Here is a 20,973-nt window from a genome sequence, read left to right as displayed (position 1 = left end):
CGATGGCAGGGGAGCATGCCGCCTACCGAGTGCTCGGTGCTTGGGCTTGTAGAGGGACAGGGTGAATCCATGAAGGTGATTGGGGCTAGTGGTTTTGTATTAACCTTGGTCCTCCTGAGTCAGAAATGGACACGAAAAGGCCTTACACCACTGCCCAATCTAGCCCGAGCGACGGACGTAGCTTCGGGTGTTGGGCCCAAGAAGGCAAGCAGCGAAATCCTAGTGCTATACCGAAAAGCAGGTTTAGTCGTGGAGGCGCAGATTGTTGAGATGAAAGGCCGACGGCGTGTGGTGTCAGTCCTGCCATTCCTGCTAGATGGAAGGTTGCTGAACGTGTGCCGCGCGACACAATCTTGGATCTAAGGCATATCGAGTCTGCGTAACGGTCGGACCACTCCCACGTGCTGATGAGTGAGCCGGCTCCAATAAAGAGCGAGTGCGAGGTCGTCAAGATTGTATTAGATTTAGAGCTGAACCTTGGAGGGAGCCCGGCGGGTGTGTGAGTATGATCGGCAGTCACAGCAAAGTGCCGTGTCGTCGGCATGTGGCGTCTTCATCTTGTAAGCTTGTGAGAAAGAACAAGGTTCGTTCGCTGGAATGAACTTCAGCTGCTGCCCGAGTGAGCCATGCACACCATGCACTCTCCTGCGTGCTGCCCAGCAAGAAGGGTTGGTGTTCAGGGGTTGAGGGATCTGGAACTCCACTCGGAGCGAGGATCCCGTCCAGAATGGACCCAGAGCCACGGAGAGGCCCTGCCCGCTGGCTGATGCGCAGTGCAATTTGGGAAAGGAAGATCTCATTCCAAGAAGATGGAAATTCTCCGGCGAAGTACGTACACTACCACAGCCTTCCATTCCCCAGCCACTTTGTGGCTCACCAATGGTCTCCACTTCCTTTCCCTCAAGCACTGTCCCCACTTCCATCCGTGGACGACGGGATGGAAGGCACGGTGGGGTCTCCAGAAGCTCTGGCTTTCAATTAATTCTTCGCCAGTGAAGCGCGTCCAAGTCGCGTCTAGAGGCATCCCCCGCGAAAACCTTAGCGACTCGCAAAAGCCTCTAGGACAATCCAACTACGGCCGTTATGACAATCTGTCAACCCCCCAGATACACGAATCAGTCTTAAGCCTTACCACGCCGAAATGAACATTGTCCGAGAACACTACAACGATGGCAACCGTGCCTTCCTCCAAGCCTTCCTGGCTCGGGGCACCCTCACATACGAAGACGCACAGCCTATCCTAGCCGGAATCTTTACCATCGAAGCCCAAGATGGCGAGCCAGTCGCCCCCGAACAGGTCACGATGGAGGATTTCGACTCTTATCTGCAAGCTGCAGCCGAAGGCGTCTCCTTCTTCGACTACGAAATACGAAGCACGATCCATCAAGTCACCAAGAAGCGCATCTACGCTCTCGTGAACACGGCCTCTGATCCCATGACACAACTGGCGACCACATACAATGCCGAACAGATCGCCTTCACCAAGAGGTTATTAGAAGCCATGTTCGAGACATACAACTCCCCACGCATGGAGCTCATGTGTATCACGGAGATGCAAGCTGTTAAGCTGGCCCGCCCTCCTCGACAGAACAACAATAATAACGATGAGAATGGAGAGCCCACGCAGACGCAGTCTTCCTCAGACAAGGGACTTAAGCATAGTGAAGTGGAAGACATGCTGGCGAACCTTGTGAGCCAGGGCTGGCTAGAGAAGTCCAAGGACGGGTTCTACAGCCTCAGCCCGCGAGCACTTCTCGAGCTTAGAGCATGGCTGATTGACTCGTTCAACGACCCCGACGCGGCCGCTCAGGATTGGCAGCGCATCAAGTTCTGCGAGGCGTGCAGAGAGATCGTCACAGTTGGACAGAGGTGCGCGGAACGAGACTGCAACGCGCGCCTGCACAACACATGCCAAGAAGGGTATTGGCGCACTCAGCGGAGTCACAAGTGCCCCAAGTGCTCAAAAGACTGGGATGGGAAACATTATGTGGGAGAGCAAGCCATGACTAGCACAGAGGCATATCAAAGGGGCCGCCGAAGGAGTGGAGGTGGCAGGAAGAGTAATGCGGCAGACGATTCCATGCACCAAAACGGGGAGCATGAAGAAGAAGAAGACGAGGATGAGGCATGATGAAGCATGATGAAGCATAGAAAGATGTGGAAGCTCTGCCCGCGGGATGCGATGGGCAGTTTCCACGAAAGATACCCCACGATGGCGGCTAAGTCAGCCGAACCACTCAATATTTACCAATAGCATACAAAAGTAAGAAGTGCCCAGACAGCTGTCAAAGGAGACTGGATGAGCCGCAATGTTCTCAGAGGTTCTTCATTTCTCCATACTAGCCCCAACAAAGGAGGCGAATTCTGAACGGGTGATCATTCATGCTGTTCCATTGGATGCCTCCGGCGCAACCTCAGACAACTGGACCGCTCTTAAGCGAACCGGCAGCTGGATCCGGGTCCCCACTCTTGTCCCTCGCACCGCCACATCGGAGGCCGCTGCAAGGGTGACATCACATGTGGCTGTGTAAGCTACCCCAGCTTGCCCGCTCAACCAATCTAACACATGAACTTGCACGACGTGACGCCGCATGATAGAGTGCAGGGCCCTGGCCCAGACCCAGACCGCATGTGATTCAGAACAAGCGCTTGGCCGTTGCAATAAAATAAACCGGTTCCTACCGCCTCGTTACGACGCTCTTGCATCTACGTCGACAGGAAACCATAACTTCTTTGCCGTGAATCTTTGTTGACGATACACCGGATCAGAACTCCAACAAATAGTACGCCACCCTTGGACTCTGTTGGTCCTTCGCCAGAGAAACCTACACTTCGACGCCCAAGATGTTGGAATACCTGAGCTACAAGAAGTTCAAAAAGTACAAGACAGAGAAAGAGGCAAAGGAGGCGGCGGCAGCAGAAGGCGAGGTGGAACACAACAACGGCTCGCCAGCACCATCAGCATCATCAGTAGGCAAGCTTCACCCAGATTCGCGACCATCAGCCACAAGACGCCAAACGAGCTCGCAGTCCGTCTCAACAACAGCAAGCGCAGCGACCGGAGGCGGAGGCCCCGCGCCCCTCCTCAATCGTAAAGATGAGGCCTTCTTCAGACGCATCCTCGCCGACGCCAACGACGTCGACTCGGACGACGAGAGCGTCCGGCCCGCCCTGCCCCCGCGCAGCAAGACGCCAGAGTACATCTGGGAGGATTCCGACGGGTCCCGGCGCACCGCCGCCACCGCTGAGAAGCAGACGCCCAAGAAGGCCGCGACAGTAGCGGTAGACCCCAAAGACGCAAACGCCTCGGGCAGTAGTTCCAAAATCCCCAGCAAGATCGCCTTCCTCTTCAACAAGGCCAAAGGAACCTTCGACGACAAGGACAAGCAGCTCGCCCCGACAAAGACAAACGTCCCACCCAAAGAAGCTGCCCGCGAAGAAGATGACCTGTCCCGCGTCCTCGACGACCTGAACCTCTCGGCGCGCAACAACAAGGCCGTGCCCCTCTCCGCGGAATCCTCAGAGCTTGTCTCCAAATTCACACTCGTCCTTAAAGACCTCGTCAACGGCGTGCCCACCGCCGCAGACGACCTCAAGGCCCTCGTCGAGGACCGCGACGGCACCCTCGCAAAGACGTTTGACAAGCTCCCCAACAGCATGAAGAAGCTCGTCACCCAGCTCCCGGACAAGTTCACCGCCAGCCTGGGGCCAGAGGTCCTCGCAGCCGCCGCGAAAGCACAGGGCGTCAACCATGCAGAATTCGCCGCCGAGGAGGGTATCAAGGGCGCCGCGAAGAAGATGTTCACGCCCACGAGCCTCGCGGACCTCGTTACCAAACCAGGCGCCGTCGTGGGCATGCTCAAGGCCATCGTCAACGCCCTCAAGCTGCGCTGGCCGGCCTTTATCGGCGCAAACGTCATCTGGAGCGTTTCCATTTTCCGTAAGTCTTTTGACCCCTTGATTAGCCCTTGATCTTTAAGACCCAGGAATAGTATACTAACATATACCCTTAAAGTCCTCCTCTTCGTCCTGTGGTACTGCCACAAGCGCGGCCGCGAAGAACGCATCAAGCGCGAAAACGCGCCCGAAATCATTGACGGCTCCGGCCGCATCGAGGAACTCCCCGACGACCCGGCTCTCATGGCGGGTCCCTCCCGCTCGCGCACCGAGCCTGTGGTGCGGTCATCAGATCGCCCGCGCAGTCAGCGCAGCGAACGTAGCCGGCGGAGCGGGCGACACAGCTCCGGAAGGACGACGCCACAGCGACGAGCGTCGCCGGGCCCCGATTCCCCTAGACGGAGGTCGACGAGGAAGTAAATAGGGAGCGTGCCACGTGTTCCGGAAGTTGGACGACCTCTCTTTTCCTCTTCACAATTTCTCTTTATTATGACCCTTACGGCTTGCGTCCTTTGAACTTTGCGACGAACGATTGGAACGGCCTATGATTGCGATGGACAGGCAAGGATGAGAACCACATGATGAGAGGGTGAAATACATTCATTCTCGTTCTATATCTTTTGTCATCCTGATCCTCTGGAAAACTAGAGACTTGTATGTAGAGAGGATATTTTCCCACCCATGTGCCTAGCCCAGTGATAGTTTAATGTACAGCTATGAATTAGAATGCAAAGACCTTCATAATCGTAAAGTCTATCTGGGTATCTTCCGGCAGCGAAATAAAAAAAAGAATTGCCTACTGTGTCTCAACATCACCTCCATCAGGGGGTTCATTCCCTTTAATCGTCCTGAACCAGCTCCTTGATCTCTTCGCGTCCACCAGCCGCAAGACTGCCCGTCTGGCCGGCCTTCTCGCCCCCCTGACCGAAACGATCAATCACCTTGCAGCCATCCTGGATCCAAAAGTCAACCTCGTCAATAATGTCGTAGACAATGTCTTCAACAATCTGCTCCGTGTACCGCTCCGAGACGGGCCGCACCTGATCCAGACCAGGGTAAGCGGGCACCGATGACGACGACGCCGGCACTGCCCTCTTGGACTCCTCCTGTCCAGCGTCGATCATGGACACCTCATTGTCGTCAAGACCTCCTCCGAGTCCGGGAGGCGGGAACCAAAAGTCGGGGCCAAAGTTGACCTCGGCAGCACCGCCTCTGAAGACGCTCACGGCGGGATAGTAGCCGAGCATGCCATTGTCCAGGCCCTCGCGAGCGCCGATTTGTCCCTGCGGCTTGGAGGCCGGGGGCAGGAAGGCGAGGAGGTCGGTGAACGGGGTGCCCATGAGCACGCCGTTCTTGTACACCTTGATGAAGGATCCGGGAAGCGTGCGGAGGGCGGGGACGACGTGGTTGGGGTTGGGCGCTTCGATCGAGTTGGCGGGGCCGGAGGAGACAGGGGAGGGATTCATGAGGTCCTCGAGCTCCTTGGTTGTGTGGTAGTCAATCTTCTCAAAGTAGATGTGCGACTTGAAGCGAATGGGAATACGATCGCGAACAATATTGGGCGCATCAAAGTTTGTGCTGTCATCGTCCAAGCCGGTATCGACGGCCGGGTTGTACTGACCAGCCAGGACCTTGCGCTGCAGCCGTTCCGAAGGCAGCTGGATCTCTAGGCCAATGACATCGCCCTCTCGGATGCCCTCTCCTTCGGGGAAGAAGGACTTGGGTCGTGACATGTACACCTTCTCACCACCAACGTCGCGCAAGCCGTAACTGTATGCGTCGAAACCAACCGGCGCATCCAAAGTTGCTTCTCTTCTCGCGAAACCCATTCGTACGTGGCCATGCGATTCGGGCTTATCGTCTCCGCTTGTCTTGTCGACAATTCCTCTTGTAACCTTGGTCTCCCAGTAGAACCGTCCCTCCCGGATAGCGACATTCGCGCGCGTCATCCGGAAACCCTTGTTCGTCGTGATATGAAGGCCTGTCTGGTCAAAGAACAGATGAGTTGCGCTGTCTTCGAAGCTGAGGTGAGGCCCTGTGGGCTCTGCTTCGGTACCGCGGTAGTATAGCGCTGAGGGGAACCCGGGGTCCGCTATACAGTGAGTGTAGTGGTAGCTTTTCTTATTGTGAACACTTTGGCCTCGTTAGCATCTTCAGTCAGGCGCATTCAGCTATCGGTAAACTCACTGCTCCGACGTCTCGTAGAATTGGATCTCGCTTCCATCCAAAGCAGGAACATTATGGTGATGAGTGAAGCTGGCGCCGCGAGCAGGTTCAAAGTCGGAAGGCTTGGGAGGCGCCAGCTTGTAGCGCATCGGACTGTAGTCGGACTGCTTAGGTTCGCGATGCTTAGGGTCCGGCGTGCCGCGGTTGCTGTCGCCGCCAAAGGCGCCCTTGGACTCACGCTTCTTCAGCGACTCCTTCTTGTTGCGCTTTGCTGGCATCTCGTCGGCACCTGGAGGTTTTGGTGTAGATCTGACGTCGGGATTGAGGGGCGAAGGGACAGAAGGGGTAAAGTCTTCTTCGAGAGCAGGTCTCTTCAAGGGGATCGCAGTCGAAGATGGAAGGGAGCCGCCCGGGGTCGGCTCCCGTGGAGGAGGGGGGGTGCCTGAGTCAGAGGCCATTGGAACGTCTATTCAATTCGAACGTGAAGTTGCCCTGTGTATTCAAGCCGTGAAAGCGGGTGCGTGGTTGGACTGGTGCTGTGGTGGGTGGAGGAGTGGTGAACAATGGAAGACTTCCGAGGTCTTGGTTCCTGTCGCGAGGCGCGTGTTTCAAAGGTCGAAATTTTGGGAGCTGCACCAAGGAAGCTTCAGCACACCCCGCGTAAGCCATGGAAGCTCGGTCTGTTGTCACGCAGGGGGGTCTTAGCGGGTAGCCAGGGGTCTAGTCCCTCCCTGGGCCATCGATTAGGCACTCGGGCTAGAACCTGGCGGGGCAGGCAGGTACTGCAGGTTGTTGCATTTGACAGCTAGAGCTCGGTCATCCCAGGGAACCAACCTGGAAAGCTTAGGCACTTTATTGCAGACTCTCTCACATGTCTTTCATACGGGATTTTGTTTGGTGCTTTTTGAGGTATATTTCAATAGCTATTATACCTTATCATGAAATTTGCCTCAAGTGAGCCTTGTGATGATTCACTCTCTTTGAGAACAACGACTTAAGGCCGCCATTTCGCACACATTAACTTTGGCTCTTTGTAAATCAGATCAGCACTTGAAGTGAGACTTGTCTTTCGCTCTATCGGCTCTCTATCGGACACCATGTCCCTTCTACTATGCCGTCAAACGCCATTCCCATGTTTATCCTTACAAAGTGTACAGAGGGGGTTGTTTGTACAATGTTTTGTTTTTTCTCCATCCAACCCTGGTATCACCCGTTTCCAGCCCAACCTCCAAAACCTCCTTAGATGACGCGCTCCTGCTCTTCCACTGGTGGATCCCAAGTCTCTAATGACTTGAGAAGACGTTGGTACAAGAACAACATAGTGCCGCTCTGAATAAAAGTCCAAACGCCGCGGGGACCTACGCCCCTGAACCATCCGCTGATACCCTCCGTCTGGTAGATGACCTTGAGACCTTCAATAACGGACGAAGTCTGCAAGTTGACCGCGCCTGGTCGCGGAGTATGCGTTGATGGCGACGACGTTGAAATGTTGCGCGTCTGGGATTTTGATGTTGAAGCGTGCGCAGCGCCCTTGACCACCGGCTTCATCTCCTTAGGCAAAAGATCAGGGTGTACCTGCGTCTGCAAACGCGTCTTGACGACATCCAGAGGACATGTCATGATTCCAGCCAAGCTGCCGGCGAGACCGCCGGTAAGAAGCTCCAGCGGCACGCCGACATCTCTGCTCTGCTTGTAAGTGCGTGCCCAAGCGTGGAATTGCTCCCAAAACATAAACTGAAGTGCTGAGAATGGGAGATCACGGGCCAGTGTTGCTTGATAGCCGTGAAAGAGCGCAGCTGGTCCTTCGTGACGGACAATCGTCCGCGCCGCATCAATAGTTCCTCTGTAGTTGTAGCCCGACTTAAACGAGGGGTTATTATAGCGTCCTTGTAATTGCAAACGGGTCTTCAACACCTCGGATGGAACGTAGACGATGGAGCCGGCCAAGTCTCCGAGAAAGCCTTGATAACAGTCAGTTAGTTAGTGCCTCTAGACAGCAAAGCGCAAGGATCGACGAACCGCCTGTGAGGTAGGCCAGGTGCTGTTGCACACCATGGTCGATGAGAAACCGTTTGCTCCATTCGTACGTCCCAAAAAACATCATCGTGCCCGGAAGGGAACCACCCAAAGCCGGTATCCACCCGCCATAGAGACCTCGTCGGACACCCTCTTGCCGCAATATTGTGTAGTATGATGAGCCGAGAGACGTGTATTTTGGCGGGATGTGCGGATCGCCCTGTTGCCGCGTCTTAACCGTGTCCAGGGAGTGCATGAGCATGTCGCCCGTCGAGCCTCCAACACCTCCAGCAATCATGGCGTGGAGGTAAGGCGGGCGGCCCTCCTCTTCGAAAGAGTCATCTTGGAGACTCATGTCCTCGTGTCTGAAAGATTGTCCGACTGTTCTGATATCCGGCAAAAGTCCTCCCGTCTGTACTGCATATCTATCCTCCCCGAACGAGGCCGCCGCCGCCGGGGTCGAAGCCGAGATGCCCCCCTGAATCGTTTGCGCGTTGTTGTCGGCAGGAGCTAGGGAGCTGACGATGCGATCAGCGAAGGACATTTGCGAGTGGTGCCTGTCGTTGATTGACCAGGCACTCTCCGGTCTGCGTCAAGGGTCGGTCCCTCTCGGTCCTGAAATGCTGACGTCGGTCGGTTTCGATGTAGAAGGGGGGGGAGAGAGATTCGCGGTTGGCACTGGTGACTTCCCGCTGCGGGACGACACAAGAAATAACGCAGTAGAGGGCTTTCGAGGGGAAATTGAAGGAGAGGCCTCCTCGTCGTTGATTGTCGCGTGGGTTAATTGGCGCAGTCAAAAACTTGGCGGCGGCGAGGAGGAGCAGTAGCTGCGGATAATGATATCGAAATTTCATGCAGGGTTCCCGACTCTGGGAATTTTTGTTGGCGGTGCACAGACCACATGCAATGCTGCACTCCCGCTGCGTCACCGTCGGGTGAGCTCCCGTCTCTTTCTTTCATCAGCTGGAAGTGTCAACTGCATCAGCCGGACCTAAGGCCCTGAGCTGAAAGCCCGGTCCCGAGAGCTCCGAGCTGCAACGCGGGACAGCCCGCGCCGCTTCAAACATGGCGGGATTTTGAATTGCCCGGAATTAATACGTACTAAAGTAGGAGTTGAAGTTGAAGTTGAAGTTGAAAGTACTCAGTCATTGGCCAACTACCTCATGGTATACATAAACTTTTGAAGACCCTGTAGCCCAAATCCAGGACTCTCTTAATATCCCGCCCACATGCTTACTCATACACGAAGCCATTCACGCTTCAGTATCTATCCTTGAATTTGTGTTCTTCCCACCTCACCCGGCCGAACTTGCGCCAAGGCCATATATTCCATATGCATTTCCCCGTCACCAACGCCATGGATATCGGACCGTACGTATTACTGTCCAGCGTCTGATCCTGTGGCCCATCACCCTCCACCCAAATATGGCCCTGCGGGACCCTGACCACTCTCTCCGGATACGGTGCTCGTGTCGTGACATATTCGCCTTCCAGTGCGACGACTCTCTTGATCGCTACGGTCTCGGGATGGAAAGGGCTCCTGCCGAAAAGCAAGCAAAAAGAGTCAACTCGCCGCCCGGCTTTTCAGCTAGCATAATGGGGGATACGGAAAGCCAGTGAAAACGCACCTAAACGTGACAATCATGCCTCTCTGGAGCCCGAAGGAGGGCTTCCACCTCCAATTGAGCACCATGTCGTTTGCAGTCGTCTTATTCCGATCCTCGTTGTAGTAGGGATACATGGAGCCGCCGCTGATGCTCGTGATGGTCGCAACATGATCGTTGAATGTAATCACGACCGGAATCCAGGTCGCAAGCCCGAGAAGGCGAAGCGTGGTGTCACCAAGGAAGCTCCCTCGTGCGCGCGCCCATAGCGAACGGGAAGCCATGGGCGCAAAAACGTTGTCAGGTTGTCGCGGAGGTTTGCCGCGCTGTATCTCGGAGACAGCGCCTTCTCTCCTGTTGCAGGTAGAATTGTCACGAGGAAGGTTTCGAGCTCACCATCATCTCACATTGTTATCTTATCTCTTATCTTATCAATTCTATCACCACCTCGAAGCAACGGAGCTTCGAAGACATCAACCGCGCCTAATAACCTCACCCTAACTACGAGACTTTCGAGATTTCATCATACGATTCGATGTCTCGTTCTTTCACAATTGTATGGAAAGAACCGTCCTTCTGTATTTCACTTGGCAAGAAGAAAATACTCAAAGGTGAGTAATGAACCGCAATATCGAGTTGAAAGTTGCTGATTATACGAGGCGCTATTGCCTCTGCTCGATTCGTGTCCTTACATTCTATTGTTGAAGCCCTATCTTGTAGTCATACATACCTTCAACTACTCAGGTTCTTTTTGTATTCCAGATTCTTAAGCATAAGACCAAAATCGCCACACTCCTAATACATATTTTAAGCAACAAGCAGCATAATCCAAACTCAAAAAAGAGTTCACTCCCCGGGTGCCGAATTGGGGGCTACATCTCTTGGTGCTCATGCTGGGAATCGAACTCGAACTCGTAGCCTGTCGTCGAGTAGGCTGTGGGCGCAATTGATTTTTTTTTTTGATTGTTGACCTTAAACCACTTCACCACCCAGCCAGTTCGATCTGACCCGTCGACCTAGACGGGCGCCTCCTGGCTGGTGACCGGAATGGAATTGGAGGGGCCTGTATGGGCTTCCTTTGTATATTCAGGTATATTCAGGTGATAGGAAAGTTATCGGATGAAAAGTTGGTGAGGCAGTACCTAGGGTAGGTAGGATTAGCTACCAGTCGTTCTTGCCTCCCAGCATCTCGGGAACAGCGCACTTGGGAGCCTCCAGTGACACCCTCGAGAGCATCCTTTCTCATGTGGGAGATTAGACAACTCGAACACCGCAACAACAATACTGACGCCCGCGCCGACGAGATGGCAAGCCTACAACCAACGGCCCTATAAGTGGATTATGCGGATCCGGTCATCGGAGGACGTCATTACTCAGGGGGAAATCACTGAGATTTGTTCTTTGCTACGCCGGCATTTATGTTTGGAAAAAGCTGCCGTCATGAATTTGGTTTATTATGGTGGCCATCTTCGTCTTTTCGCCGCCGTGTCGGAGTACCCCAGCTCGTGGGGAGCAAGGCTAGCCAAACATCACGCTTATAGGGACGGGTCATTCTTCCCGTCGCATCATCAGTCCGTCGCACACTCACAACCAGCCAGGCGAAATAATTTTGAAATGTTTAGACTCTTTTTTGGTCGTCTCATTAGAATCACTCTGGATTCCCAGCCTGCCAGTACGCTCATTCTACCAGCCGCCCCTTTTTTGTTGTGATGACGTTGACTCCAAAGGAAAAATCTAAACCTCCGGGTTGTCGTCGCTCTCAGAGACGCTCTCATCACCGCTGACCTCGGCGTTCTCGCGCTCCCTCTTCTCCATGAGAGCCTGCAGCTCGGCGTCATCGCTCTCCGTAACGGCCTTGGGCTCCATCTTCACCACCAATGAACCGCCGGCAGCCTCGATGCTGTTGCGGATCTCGACAATGGCCTCCTCAAGGCGGGTGATACCGAGGTTCTTGTCCAGGCACGTGCTGGTCAGGACGTACAGAGGGGGGGACACTAGCCTGACCTTGACCTGGGTCTGGTCATCGTTGCGAGCCTCGGCGGTGCGCAGGGCGTTCTTGACGGCGTCGATACCCTCGTATCCGAAGCAGGTGACCTCAACGTCGGCACGAACCTTTGTGGGTTGAGGGGTGAGACGCTTTGCGATATATGACTTCAGCTCCTCGGAGACGGCCTCGCTGGGGAAGGTGGCGTCGTTCCAGACCTCGGCGTTCCTATCCTTACGCATCAGTATTCTGAATCTCTCTTGCTATAGCGGCAAAGATCCTCAACTCACGTGATAGACAGCTTGAAGGCGTCAATCGCATGGCCGTACTTCTTGTTGAGGGGCCATGCGATGGTCTCGTAGAGCTGCTCGATCGGGGTAAGGGTCTTCTCGGCGACGTGGCGCATGATGGAGTGGACCATCTTGCCCTTGTTGTACCGCTCCTCGCACTTAATGATATCCTCTGGCGACACACGACGCTTGGAAAGATCGATATAACCCTTCTCCTTGTCGACACGAAGGACGACGACAACCTCGTTGCGGCCCACACGAATGAGCTTCTGGATACTTCTGATACGACGTCTCGAAAGTTCGGAAAGCAGAATCATGCCGTCAATGTTGTCGTACTCGAGAAGCTTGACGTAGGCACCCATCTCGGCAATCTATATCACCAGTCAGACCCGGATGTTCCCTCTCTCTTCTGTACCCTTCATATCCACGGCGACCGGGTGGGTTTGGGCGGTTCGGCTCGCCGAGTGCGTTGGGTCGGCGGGGCACAAACCTGCTTGACGTTGACCATGACGAACTCATCGATCTCGGGGTACTTGTTTTCGAAGTATCGAAAGTGACTGTAGTTCGGTTCCGCCATCTTGGCTACTGGTGCTCGAAGTCGTCGAGTACGAAGGGTGGTGGTGGCGGTTGAGTGGTGTTGTTGAAGGTGGTCGGCCAACAGGTGTGGAGGGGCGGGGTGCGAAAGAAGGCGCGCGGGCTTTTTACACGTTCCTCCGGTCTTTGGATAGCTTGTTTCCTCTGTGCTAGGTGGAGATTCGGCCTACTTGTCGGTCTTTATATCGCTTACGGTGGGATCGGTTGCTCGGGGGCGACGTCGAAAAGCGAAAGAAGCAGCCTTTTGGGTGTGAGCGGCGTTACGTTGGTGATTGGGCGATCGAGTCACAATTTTGCTACTACGGTTCACAAATCGCAGAAATCCGAACAATGGTGGGGGGTGCTTTCGGGGCGGTAGTCCATGGCAGAATCGGTGCTGATTCGACCGATAAGCTCTGCTTCGCTTATCGCCACGTGAGCGCCCCTCCAACCAAATTGTTCAGGTAAACAGACCCCAGAAGCTAACATCCAGGTACACCCAGAGCTGCTTGTTGTTAGAGGCGCATAGAGCTACTTCACCGTAAGAGCTTCAACAACATCAGAAAAGCAACCCAAAAAATGGCACCTGGTGAGTTCCCGGAGGACTTCGACCTCAAATCTCGCTCCAACAACATTGGTCATTTATTAATACTCCAACAGCATCCCAATTTGAGCTGGCGCAACCGCCTAGCGACGCCATCTCCTCGCTTTCATATGCGCCCGAATCGCCTACCAGACTCCTGGTGTCCTGCTGGGACAAGAAAATCTACCTCTACGACACACATAGCGGAGGTGAAGATGCGCCAGGAGTTCTTATTAAAGCCATTGAGTTCCGGGCGCCTGTCCTGGACGTAACCTTTGGCGCGACAGATAATGAGGCCTACGCGGCGTGTTTAGACCACTGCGTCTACAAGTATGGCGAACCACGAAGCTCCTACTAGCAATTGAGCGAAGCTGACGCTTTCTATCTAGGATCGACCTTGAGACAGAAGAGAAACAGGTCATTGCGCAACACGGCGCACCTGCACGATGTGTAGTCTACAGCCCGGAGCATTGTTAGTGATGTCACAGCTATGCCAACCCTTAGCCACACCATCTAATCAACTTTACAGCTCTCCTCATTTCCGCCTCTTGGGACCTCACCCTCCAGATTCACAACGCAAAGTCGCCCTCTGACACGAACATCACCGTCCAGCTGCCCGGAAAGCCTCACGCCCTGGCAGCTAGCCCCTCAAAGGTCGTCGTCGCCATGACCGCACGCCTCGTCAACATCTACGACCTGACCAACATCCCCGCCCTCTTCGCCGAGCCCGGCCCCCACGACATCAAGCCCTGGCAACAGCGCGAGTCATCCCTCAAGTTCCTCACTCGTGCCATCTCCTGCATGCCCAACGACGCCGGCTACGCCACTAGTAGTATCGAGGGTCGCGTCGCTGTTGAGTGGTTCGAGGACTCGGCCGAGTCTCAGGCTCGCAAGTACGCTTTCAAGTGCCATCGCGCGGCTGCACCTGATGGCGAGGGCGATATCGTGTATCCGGTCAACGCAATGACATTCCACCCCGTCTACGGCACCTTTGCCTCGGGTGGTGGTGATGGAACTGTCGCCTTGTGGGACGCCGAGGCCAAGCGCAGGATGAAGCAGTACCAGAAGTTCCCCGATAGTGTAGCGGCCCTGGCTTTTTCCAAGGATGGCAAATACCTTGCCGTTGGTGTCTGCCCGGGATTCGAAACAGGCATGGAGGACTATAGCGCTGAAGGCAAGGCAAGCGTGTTCATCCGTGAGCTTGGCGAAACGGAAGCTAAGGGTAAGGGTGCGAAGTGATCGACTACGGCTTTTAGGAACCTGAGATGGAATCTTACAAGGCTTGTGGGCGCACGGCGTTTGAGGTGATTTACATATGCAAGCATTTCATGTTAACGGACCGGGAGGGTTACGGAAAAGCCTGGTATCTATTATATCAGATGATACCCATTGTATTGGGTGAGAAGCGTGGCTGTTGATAAATCTTGGTAGTCTCCATCAAGCTGATTCTCCCAATAGTCTCCCAGCGAGGAAGCGTTGTACACCACGATGATCAAGCATGCTTCTATATCCTCCGCACTCCTGAAATTCGCGTGCATACCCACATCTCATTATGTTGCTATTTCGCACCCAGGTGCGCCTTGTTCCTGCTTCCCACGACTCTGCTTTCGCGGGAAAAGGTTCCGTTGGGACGGGGTCTAAGGTCTGCGAATGCGCCAGCCCAAGTGGCCGATCCTTCCTGAAACCCAGCCAGCGGCGAAGCCTTTGGGGTTTCTCCATTTCCATATGTTGCCCCGGTGCTCACAAGACCGAGGGAAATTTTGCGTCCATCGCCTGACTTCATCTTAGTCATGGTATCGGCCGATGTTGTACTATCTGTTGCTGACAGCTCATTCATACGCAGCTCGTTGTCAAGAACGTCGCCAACCAGCGCAGTGGCTGAAGCCTCTCGCGAAGTGCTTGATGCGCCTACGTGAGAATCACCACGAGAGACTGCGCTCGCTTGGTCCGACTGTAGGGCGGTGCATCTTGCGGAATCGGTCTCTTCAACATATTCAGATGAGATAAACAAGTTCCTAGAACGGTGTCTCGATCTTCTATGCCTTGGCAATACTTCGATGGTGCGCAGGGATGGTAAGACTTTGGGACTTCCGGAATTTTTGTTCACATTGCTCCTCTCGACGTGCTGGAACTCATTCGAAGTGGCCTCTCCTGGAGACTCTGGCGTCGCCAGTAAATCGACTGCTTTAGATGAAGCCCTGACTCTGGTATTGCCTTGTAGATCAGGATCGATGACAAATCTTTCGCGCATCCTCGTACTCTTCGTGTTGCTTCGAAATGATGCAGTTTTGATGCCGCAAGATACGGAAAGGGAGCCTATTCCAGACGGGGCGGGAGATCTCTTTCGCCGCTTCGTGCTCTGTAGCTTGCTGGATGCATTGATTTCCCTTGTATCAAAGCCATCCCTGATACTCTGATACATCGGCACCTGGGATCTTCCCGGTGCTGGTAACATCTTGTAATTATCGATGGTCATCTTCGTATGGCATCTCAGGGACGGCCTTCCGCGCTGTCTCTTGAGGGGGCTTGATATCTTTGGCGCAGATAACTGATATCGTCTTTGAACCGGCACATCTTCTGTGGGATCCCACGCTGGTAAAGCTGTCAGAACAGTTCTCCTTCCATGGCATGAGACTTGCCTTCGTTTCGATCGAATCGACTACTCGATTTTGGGAAAGGCGAAAAACTATAATCAGAGTCGAGGGTCGTGGTGGGCAAAGTGCTCCCCATTCTCTGGGACGGTGACTCGCCAACCGAAACGCGTCCCTTGATACTTGGGAGCGGAGAGCTCTGGTCATGAGTGATGAACTCCCACTTGTCGAAGTTCTGGTCTGACTCCTCGACCTTCACGGATACCCCTGCAAGGAAGTCTAGACTGACGTCTTGTAGAGAGCCCGGCAGGCTTCGTCGGGCGTCGTTGACTGCATGCAGTATTCTGGGGGGCTCGGATCCGAATGTTTGTCTTCCGATGAATGTGAAGATATGCCTCGAAGCCGACACACCTTCCTGAAGCCTGTCACTTTAATTAGCTAGCTCTGAGAGGCAGGCTTCAGGACTCACGACGACATGATTGAACAACAATCACACAACGTACGGCCTGGAATCAAGACGAGTGGAAAGAGATTTGCTAAAGACTGGCAATTCAGCATTGAAACAGGGGTGGAATGTGGAAGGAAGCTCACAGGAGTTTTTCACAGGTAGGTGCCGGCTTGAGTTGTCCGCCGAAGGAAAGAGCGAGTGATGGAGCTACTACCCCTGCTTTCTAAGTAAAGTAAAGTAAGGAAGGTACCACCTGTGATACTGCACGTCACGCCTTCCTTGTGCTAGGTGTGAGACCAGTCACCAGAGTCACCCCTTTCTCACATGGCAAAGTCCTCACGGCAAGCACAAATCCATCTCAATGATTGCATGGGAAGTAAATCGATAAAAGCCATATAGTCTTGATCTAATCACACTAAATGGATGAGAACTCACCTTGTCTTTTCTTCACATAGCTTCGATATACAACTATGTACTCGATTCTAGTAAGTTTCTCTTGTGTGCTTTGTAGTCTATTGTCCTGTGCTGCCTCTGGCGGATTCTGGGGGATGTTGCATACAACCCAGACATTACAAGAATTGGTACAACAGTTCGAGTTTCCAGGCATAAGTCTTGATCAATTGTATTTGTACAACTGCCGAAGGCCAGCAATTCCAGTCAAGGATCTTGTTCCTGCCTGTATAAGCGATGCAGAAAGAATGGATGGTGATTGGCGTCCAGGCCAAGTAAGCTGCATGATGCATTGCAGAGCCTCGAACACACTGATGACAGTCGCAGGAACAATGGGTTTGCGAATTTTGACTACGTTCAACAGCGCAAACTGGATTGGTACCTGGCCAGAAACGTGTATGAAATTGTACTTGAAAGGCAGCTAAGCAGCGGCTATGAGACACCATGTCGCTTTTCAACAGCCTCTTAGTAATCCATCGGCCGCCACCTTTTGTACTGATTCCGCACTCGATAGTACTACTTTCCGCCTTCTTTGGGTGCGATAGCCTTGGGCTCTGGAACATAGTCAAAAGTTCCTCCCATATTCAACAACCAGACTTCGCCAGGGTTCGACGGGACCTTCTCTCCCCACAAGAAGTTGTGCGGGAAGCCCATATCGAACGGGACAGCTCCTTCGATCTCCTGGATTTCTTCATTGGAGAGATCGAGGGCTAACGCCTCGATGTTTTGCTTCAGATGATCGACAGTGCGGCCACCGACGATAGGGAAGACGTAAGGCGTCTTTTGCATGACATAAGCCAAAGCAACACTCGTGATGATTGTGCCTTTGCTGTTGGCGATCTTTTCCAGCACCTGGCTAATCTTGATTTGTGCTTCGCTAGCCTGAACTTTGCGGCCCTCCTGGGACTTGCGTTGCTCTTCCGTCTTGAAAGCCTGTTGTTCAAAGTCAGTCATTCTCTTCTCTAATCAGCTACCAGAAGGTCAGTTGGGAGTACTCACGCCACCGCCGAGCGCGCCCCAGGGTGCCAAGCTCATTCCTAATCAGATGTCAGAGGTTGTTTTCCAGTCTCACTTTGAGGGCGCTGCAAACCTTCAGCCTTGGTCATTGGAATGATCTCTCGCTCAAAGTCTCGTGAGGCAGCAGACCATCGACCTTGATAGACTGAGAATTGGCGTAGCCCATGATTTCTGGCGTATTCATTGGCCTTGCTAATGGGGAAGTTAGCCCAGCTCCATTGTGGGGATGATTCGTGATGGCATTTACCTGACGATCCAAGCGGGGGTGTCACTGATACCGAGGAAGAGGACCTTGCCGGTGATGACGAGGTTGTTGAGGGACTGCATCAGCTCCGGAATAGAAGTAGAATAGTCCCACCAGTGCACATAGAGCTACTCTGTGTGAGTGACGTCACTCGAAGGATAAGGAACAAAGCTGCTCACCAGGTCAATGTAGTCGGTTTTCAGCTTGCGCAAGCTTGCCTCTACAGATGTGTGCAAGCTCTTGGATCCGTTGCCGGTGAAGTTGGCCATGATGCCCGGCGCGTTAGGGCCCGCTTGGAAGTTCGTGGTGTACTTGGTTGCAATGACTGTCTCCATTTCAGAAACAGCTCCTGCTGGGATAGGTGCGCAAACTTACCCATCTGGTCACGAACGCCTCTTTTCTTCATCCATTCGCCAATCCACTCTTCGGACTCTTCGAATTGGTAGTTGTTGGCGGTGTCGATGAAGTTGCCCCCCTGCTCATGGAAGAAGTCAAGGATCTCTTCCACGGTCTTTTGATCGCAAGTTCCCATGTATCCCTTCCTGTGAAACTCATTAGAAAAGGATGTCTGAGACAGGTTCCATCAATGTGATCTTACCAGGCATCGCCAAAGTTCATGGCGCCCAAACACAGAGGGCTCACTCGAACGGAAGCCGTCGGGGAGAGAATGCGGTAACGAGCCAAGGGGCTCTTGGGCGGAGCTGCCATAGGTAGAGCCGACATGACGATAGGTAGTGTGAGATGTATGGGGAAGTAAGTCGAATGCAGCCCAGAATAAGAGGAACTTAGGATAAAGTCAGGTCGTTGGGTTGGTCAGAGTATGAATTTGCGAGCTGACTGAGGTGGAAATTTATATCTCTCCATGAGGGAGACTTAGAGCAGGAAGGCGGGGGATCAACTAATACCGACCGCTCTTTCCCCTCCGGACGAAACTGGACGTACAACAGGCAACATGACAGGAGGGTAGGCAGACCCCCTCAGTTGGCATGGCAGGCTGTAAGGTAGATCAAGGTACAGATGATCTCATGGTAAGGTAGCTCTTCCAGTCTCTTCAGACGCTGTCAGTCCATTTGGATATGTGGACATTTAGAGTTAGCTCCTGCGCCAGTCTCCAAGTCCGTGATGCTCCAGCCGAAGTGCCATGCATTAGGACCCTGCGCGAGTCCCGCATCCCACCTTAGCTTACATTGGAGTTGCTTTGTGTCTAATCACCGGTCTTAACCCCGACGATTCGCACTACCGGTTGCGGGCTGCAGGCGCCAGGCGAACTGATGTTAAGCAATCGGAGTAAATGAAGTCTCCGGTGACCTGCAGGTCTGCACTGTAGGCTTGCAAGATGACTGAGAGCTGACGATACATTTCCTTTGCCGAGAGGAGATGATGATTGGAAATCGGGCCCTTCCTTCCTGCCTTCGCTCTACCTTATCTCCAGAATGTCCACAAGTTCAAAGCATCGCACAAGGCAGCCTGTCTACCGTTGGGTCATGATTTCCTCAAGGCTTGCTGCATGAAGTAGAACAACTGATCAGCGGCGGCCTAGGAGACAATAAAGCTTCTATGATCACTCGAATTCGAAAGCCTCTGGACAGGAGTGGATGGATTTCGTGTTATGCCTTGGCGATTGGAGCTGCTTATTGTCGGGTTCGGGTTCGGTTCCCCATGTATGTGGATATGATGACTAAGACGACTTTCAGCGGAACGGATCAACTCCTATTCCCCTTCACCCCAATCCAGCCCGCCGGGACAGTAGTCAACGGGCAAAAAGCGTCCGCAGAAGGCACCTTCGCAAAGGCCGAGGGTGGTACGACAGTGGGCGTAAATGTGACAAGGGTCTTTCAACTTTTGACTAGCAGTCTCAACGACCCATTGGCACCGCGTCCAACATTGCGATAGCCCACCTTCGAGCGATTAACCTCTTGAGACTACGAAATGATCCGATAATCAAGTCGCGAACGATCATGGCAATTGTCGAGCTTGCACGATGTCTGCCCCCGCCCCCGTTCCCTCGAAAGCCGCGATTCATGCACTTCGAGGTCTTCTCTTCGGGACTTCTTGCTCTCTCGTCCTCATAGCGGAAGAGCGTCGCCAGCGAATCAAGATAGCACGATCAGCAGTCGAAAATGGCAGGAGATTGAAGTCTTTGAAACGGTACAGCACCAGCGGCGTCGCTGCTCTCGAGGCTCTACAAGAAGAGGTCGCCACCGACCCAAATTTCGTTAGCTGGCCAACACGGTCTCGGAGCCGCGATTCCTCACACGAACACGGTAGATTGGTGTTCGATAGCTCATACTTGGATCAACACGTCAGCGAAACCGGCCCAGACGCACGACGCCCAACGAGGGTAGCAAGCGAACGAGATCTTCCACAAAAGACGATAGAGAAGCGAGAGACAACGCAGAAAAGTGGCCGGCCGACGTTGAACGCTACACAGAGACAGAGGCATGAACCCTTTCTGTCCCGTTTCTCGTCCGCAGTCCCTGCGATACAGGACTTGTCTGCTCGAGACAGCGTTTCAAGGTCCTATGGAAATCAACCAAATGGACGGCCAGGACAAAGGAACGCCATTGATCTAGCAGTAGAACGTGTAATAAGCAATCACTCTGGTGCTATTGCTCAGACTGCTGGGCTAGAGGAACTGCTTCGCAATTCGACTTCTGTACGGCGCGAAAATGACATACCACCCGCGGCCCTGAATCTTGTTGCTCGAGCCTACAGGTTTGTGGACCAGTCGCAAACGCTGCCTGAATGGTTTTCGGAATTGTCTTCGCTACTATCAAAGGCCTGCCACCAGTGGAGCGATTTTGGAATTGCCGGAAATATTCTGGAATTTGCAGTCCATCATAAGGTGGCCACTGAGAACGACGTGCTGGCGGAGTGTGTTCTCGAGTTTACCACATCCCTGATCTCCCCAACGACGCGACAGCCTCAGAAAGACGAATCTGCCCCTGAACGATTACAAGTAGCGGCAAGGCTGTATGTGGGTAATTTGCTATTGCCACCACTGGAAAAATCGAAAATACGATCTGGCTACGTGAAAGTGGGCAAGGACTTGATCAGTCAAGCCTTGGCAGAGGACGAGCAGCGCCCTATTGACGTTGCTCAAATCTTTC

At 53.6% G+C, this 20,973-nt stretch overlaps 7 protein-coding genes across 7 annotated transcripts; 3 read left to right on the top strand and 4 right to left on the bottom strand.

Moving 5' to 3' along the window:
* Positions 1-1,141: 1,141 nt before the first annotated feature.
* On the top strand, positions 1,142-2,131 carry N0V96_005849 (uncharacterized protein; the record flags this gene model as incomplete). The annotated part of the gene is made up of 1 exon (XM_053189531.2): positions 1,142-2,131. One exon carries the CDS (start codon positions 1,142-1,144, stop codon positions 2,129-2,131), a length of 990 nt encoding a protein of 329 aa, XP_053052984.1.
* Positions 2,132-2,844: 713 nt separating this feature from the next.
* On the top strand, positions 2,845-4,317 carry N0V96_005848 (uncharacterized protein; the record flags this gene model as incomplete). Its single annotated transcript, XM_053189532.1, has 2 exons — positions 2,845-3,940; positions 4,016-4,317. The coding sequence occupies 2 exons, from the start codon at positions 2,845-2,847 to the stop codon at positions 4,315-4,317; spliced, it is 1,398 nt and encodes a 465-aa protein (XP_053052985.1).
* A 419-nt stretch (positions 4,318-4,736) lies between these two features.
* ASH2 (transcription factor, contains a PHD finger motif) lies at positions 4,737-6,521 on the bottom strand (the record flags this gene model as incomplete). The annotated part of the gene is made up of 2 exons (XM_053189533.2): positions 4,737-6,030; positions 6,085-6,521. The coding sequence occupies 2 exons, from the start codon at positions 6,519-6,521 to the stop codon at positions 4,737-4,739; spliced, it is 1,731 nt and encodes a 576-aa protein (XP_053052986.2).
* A 781-nt stretch (positions 6,522-7,302) lies between these two features.
* Positions 7,303-8,623, bottom strand: N0V96_005846 (uncharacterized protein; the record flags this gene model as incomplete). Its single annotated transcript, XM_053189534.1, has 2 exons — positions 7,303-8,024; positions 8,083-8,623. 2 exons carry the CDS (start codon positions 8,621-8,623, stop codon positions 7,303-7,305), a joined length of 1,263 nt encoding a protein of 420 aa, XP_053052987.1.
* A 2,794-nt stretch (positions 8,624-11,417) lies between these two features.
* Positions 11,418-12,534, bottom strand: N0V96_005845 (uncharacterized protein; the record flags this gene model as incomplete). Its single annotated transcript, XM_053189535.2, has 3 exons — positions 11,418-11,895; positions 11,958-12,328; positions 12,448-12,534. 3 exons carry the CDS (start codon positions 12,532-12,534, stop codon positions 11,418-11,420), a joined length of 936 nt encoding a protein of 311 aa, XP_053052988.1.
* Positions 12,535-13,109: 575 nt separating this feature from the next.
* BUB3 (mitotic spindle checkpoint protein Bub3) lies at positions 13,110-14,352 on the top strand (the record flags this gene model as incomplete). The annotated part of the gene is made up of 4 exons (XM_065757510.1): positions 13,110-13,167; positions 13,191-13,443; positions 13,503-13,585; positions 13,643-14,352. The coding sequence occupies 4 exons, from the start codon at positions 13,110-13,112 to the stop codon at positions 14,350-14,352; spliced, it is 1,104 nt and encodes a 367-aa protein (XP_065613853.1).
* A 2,766-nt stretch (positions 14,353-17,118) lies between these two features.
* Positions 17,119-18,586, bottom strand: N0V96_005843 (uncharacterized protein; the record flags this gene model as incomplete). Its single annotated transcript, XM_053189538.2, has 7 exons — positions 17,119-17,535; positions 17,602-17,639; positions 17,693-17,811; positions 17,867-17,991; positions 18,043-18,188; positions 18,239-18,405; positions 18,462-18,586. The coding sequence occupies 7 exons, from the start codon at positions 18,584-18,586 to the stop codon at positions 17,119-17,121; spliced, it is 1,137 nt and encodes a 378-aa protein (XP_053052991.2).
* Positions 18,587-20,973: the final 2,387 nt, after the last annotated feature.

The sequence above is a fragment of the Colletotrichum fioriniae genome, assembly GCF_027942845.1.
Source record: "Colletotrichum fioriniae strain IMI 355084 chromosome Unknown scaffold_6, whole genome shotgun sequence".
In the NCBI taxonomy this organism is placed as follows: domain Eukaryota; kingdom Fungi; phylum Ascomycota; class Sordariomycetes; order Glomerellales; family Glomerellaceae; genus Colletotrichum; species Colletotrichum fioriniae.
Note: the sequence above shows the minus strand (reverse complement) of the source record. Positions and strands in the feature narration are given on the sequence as shown.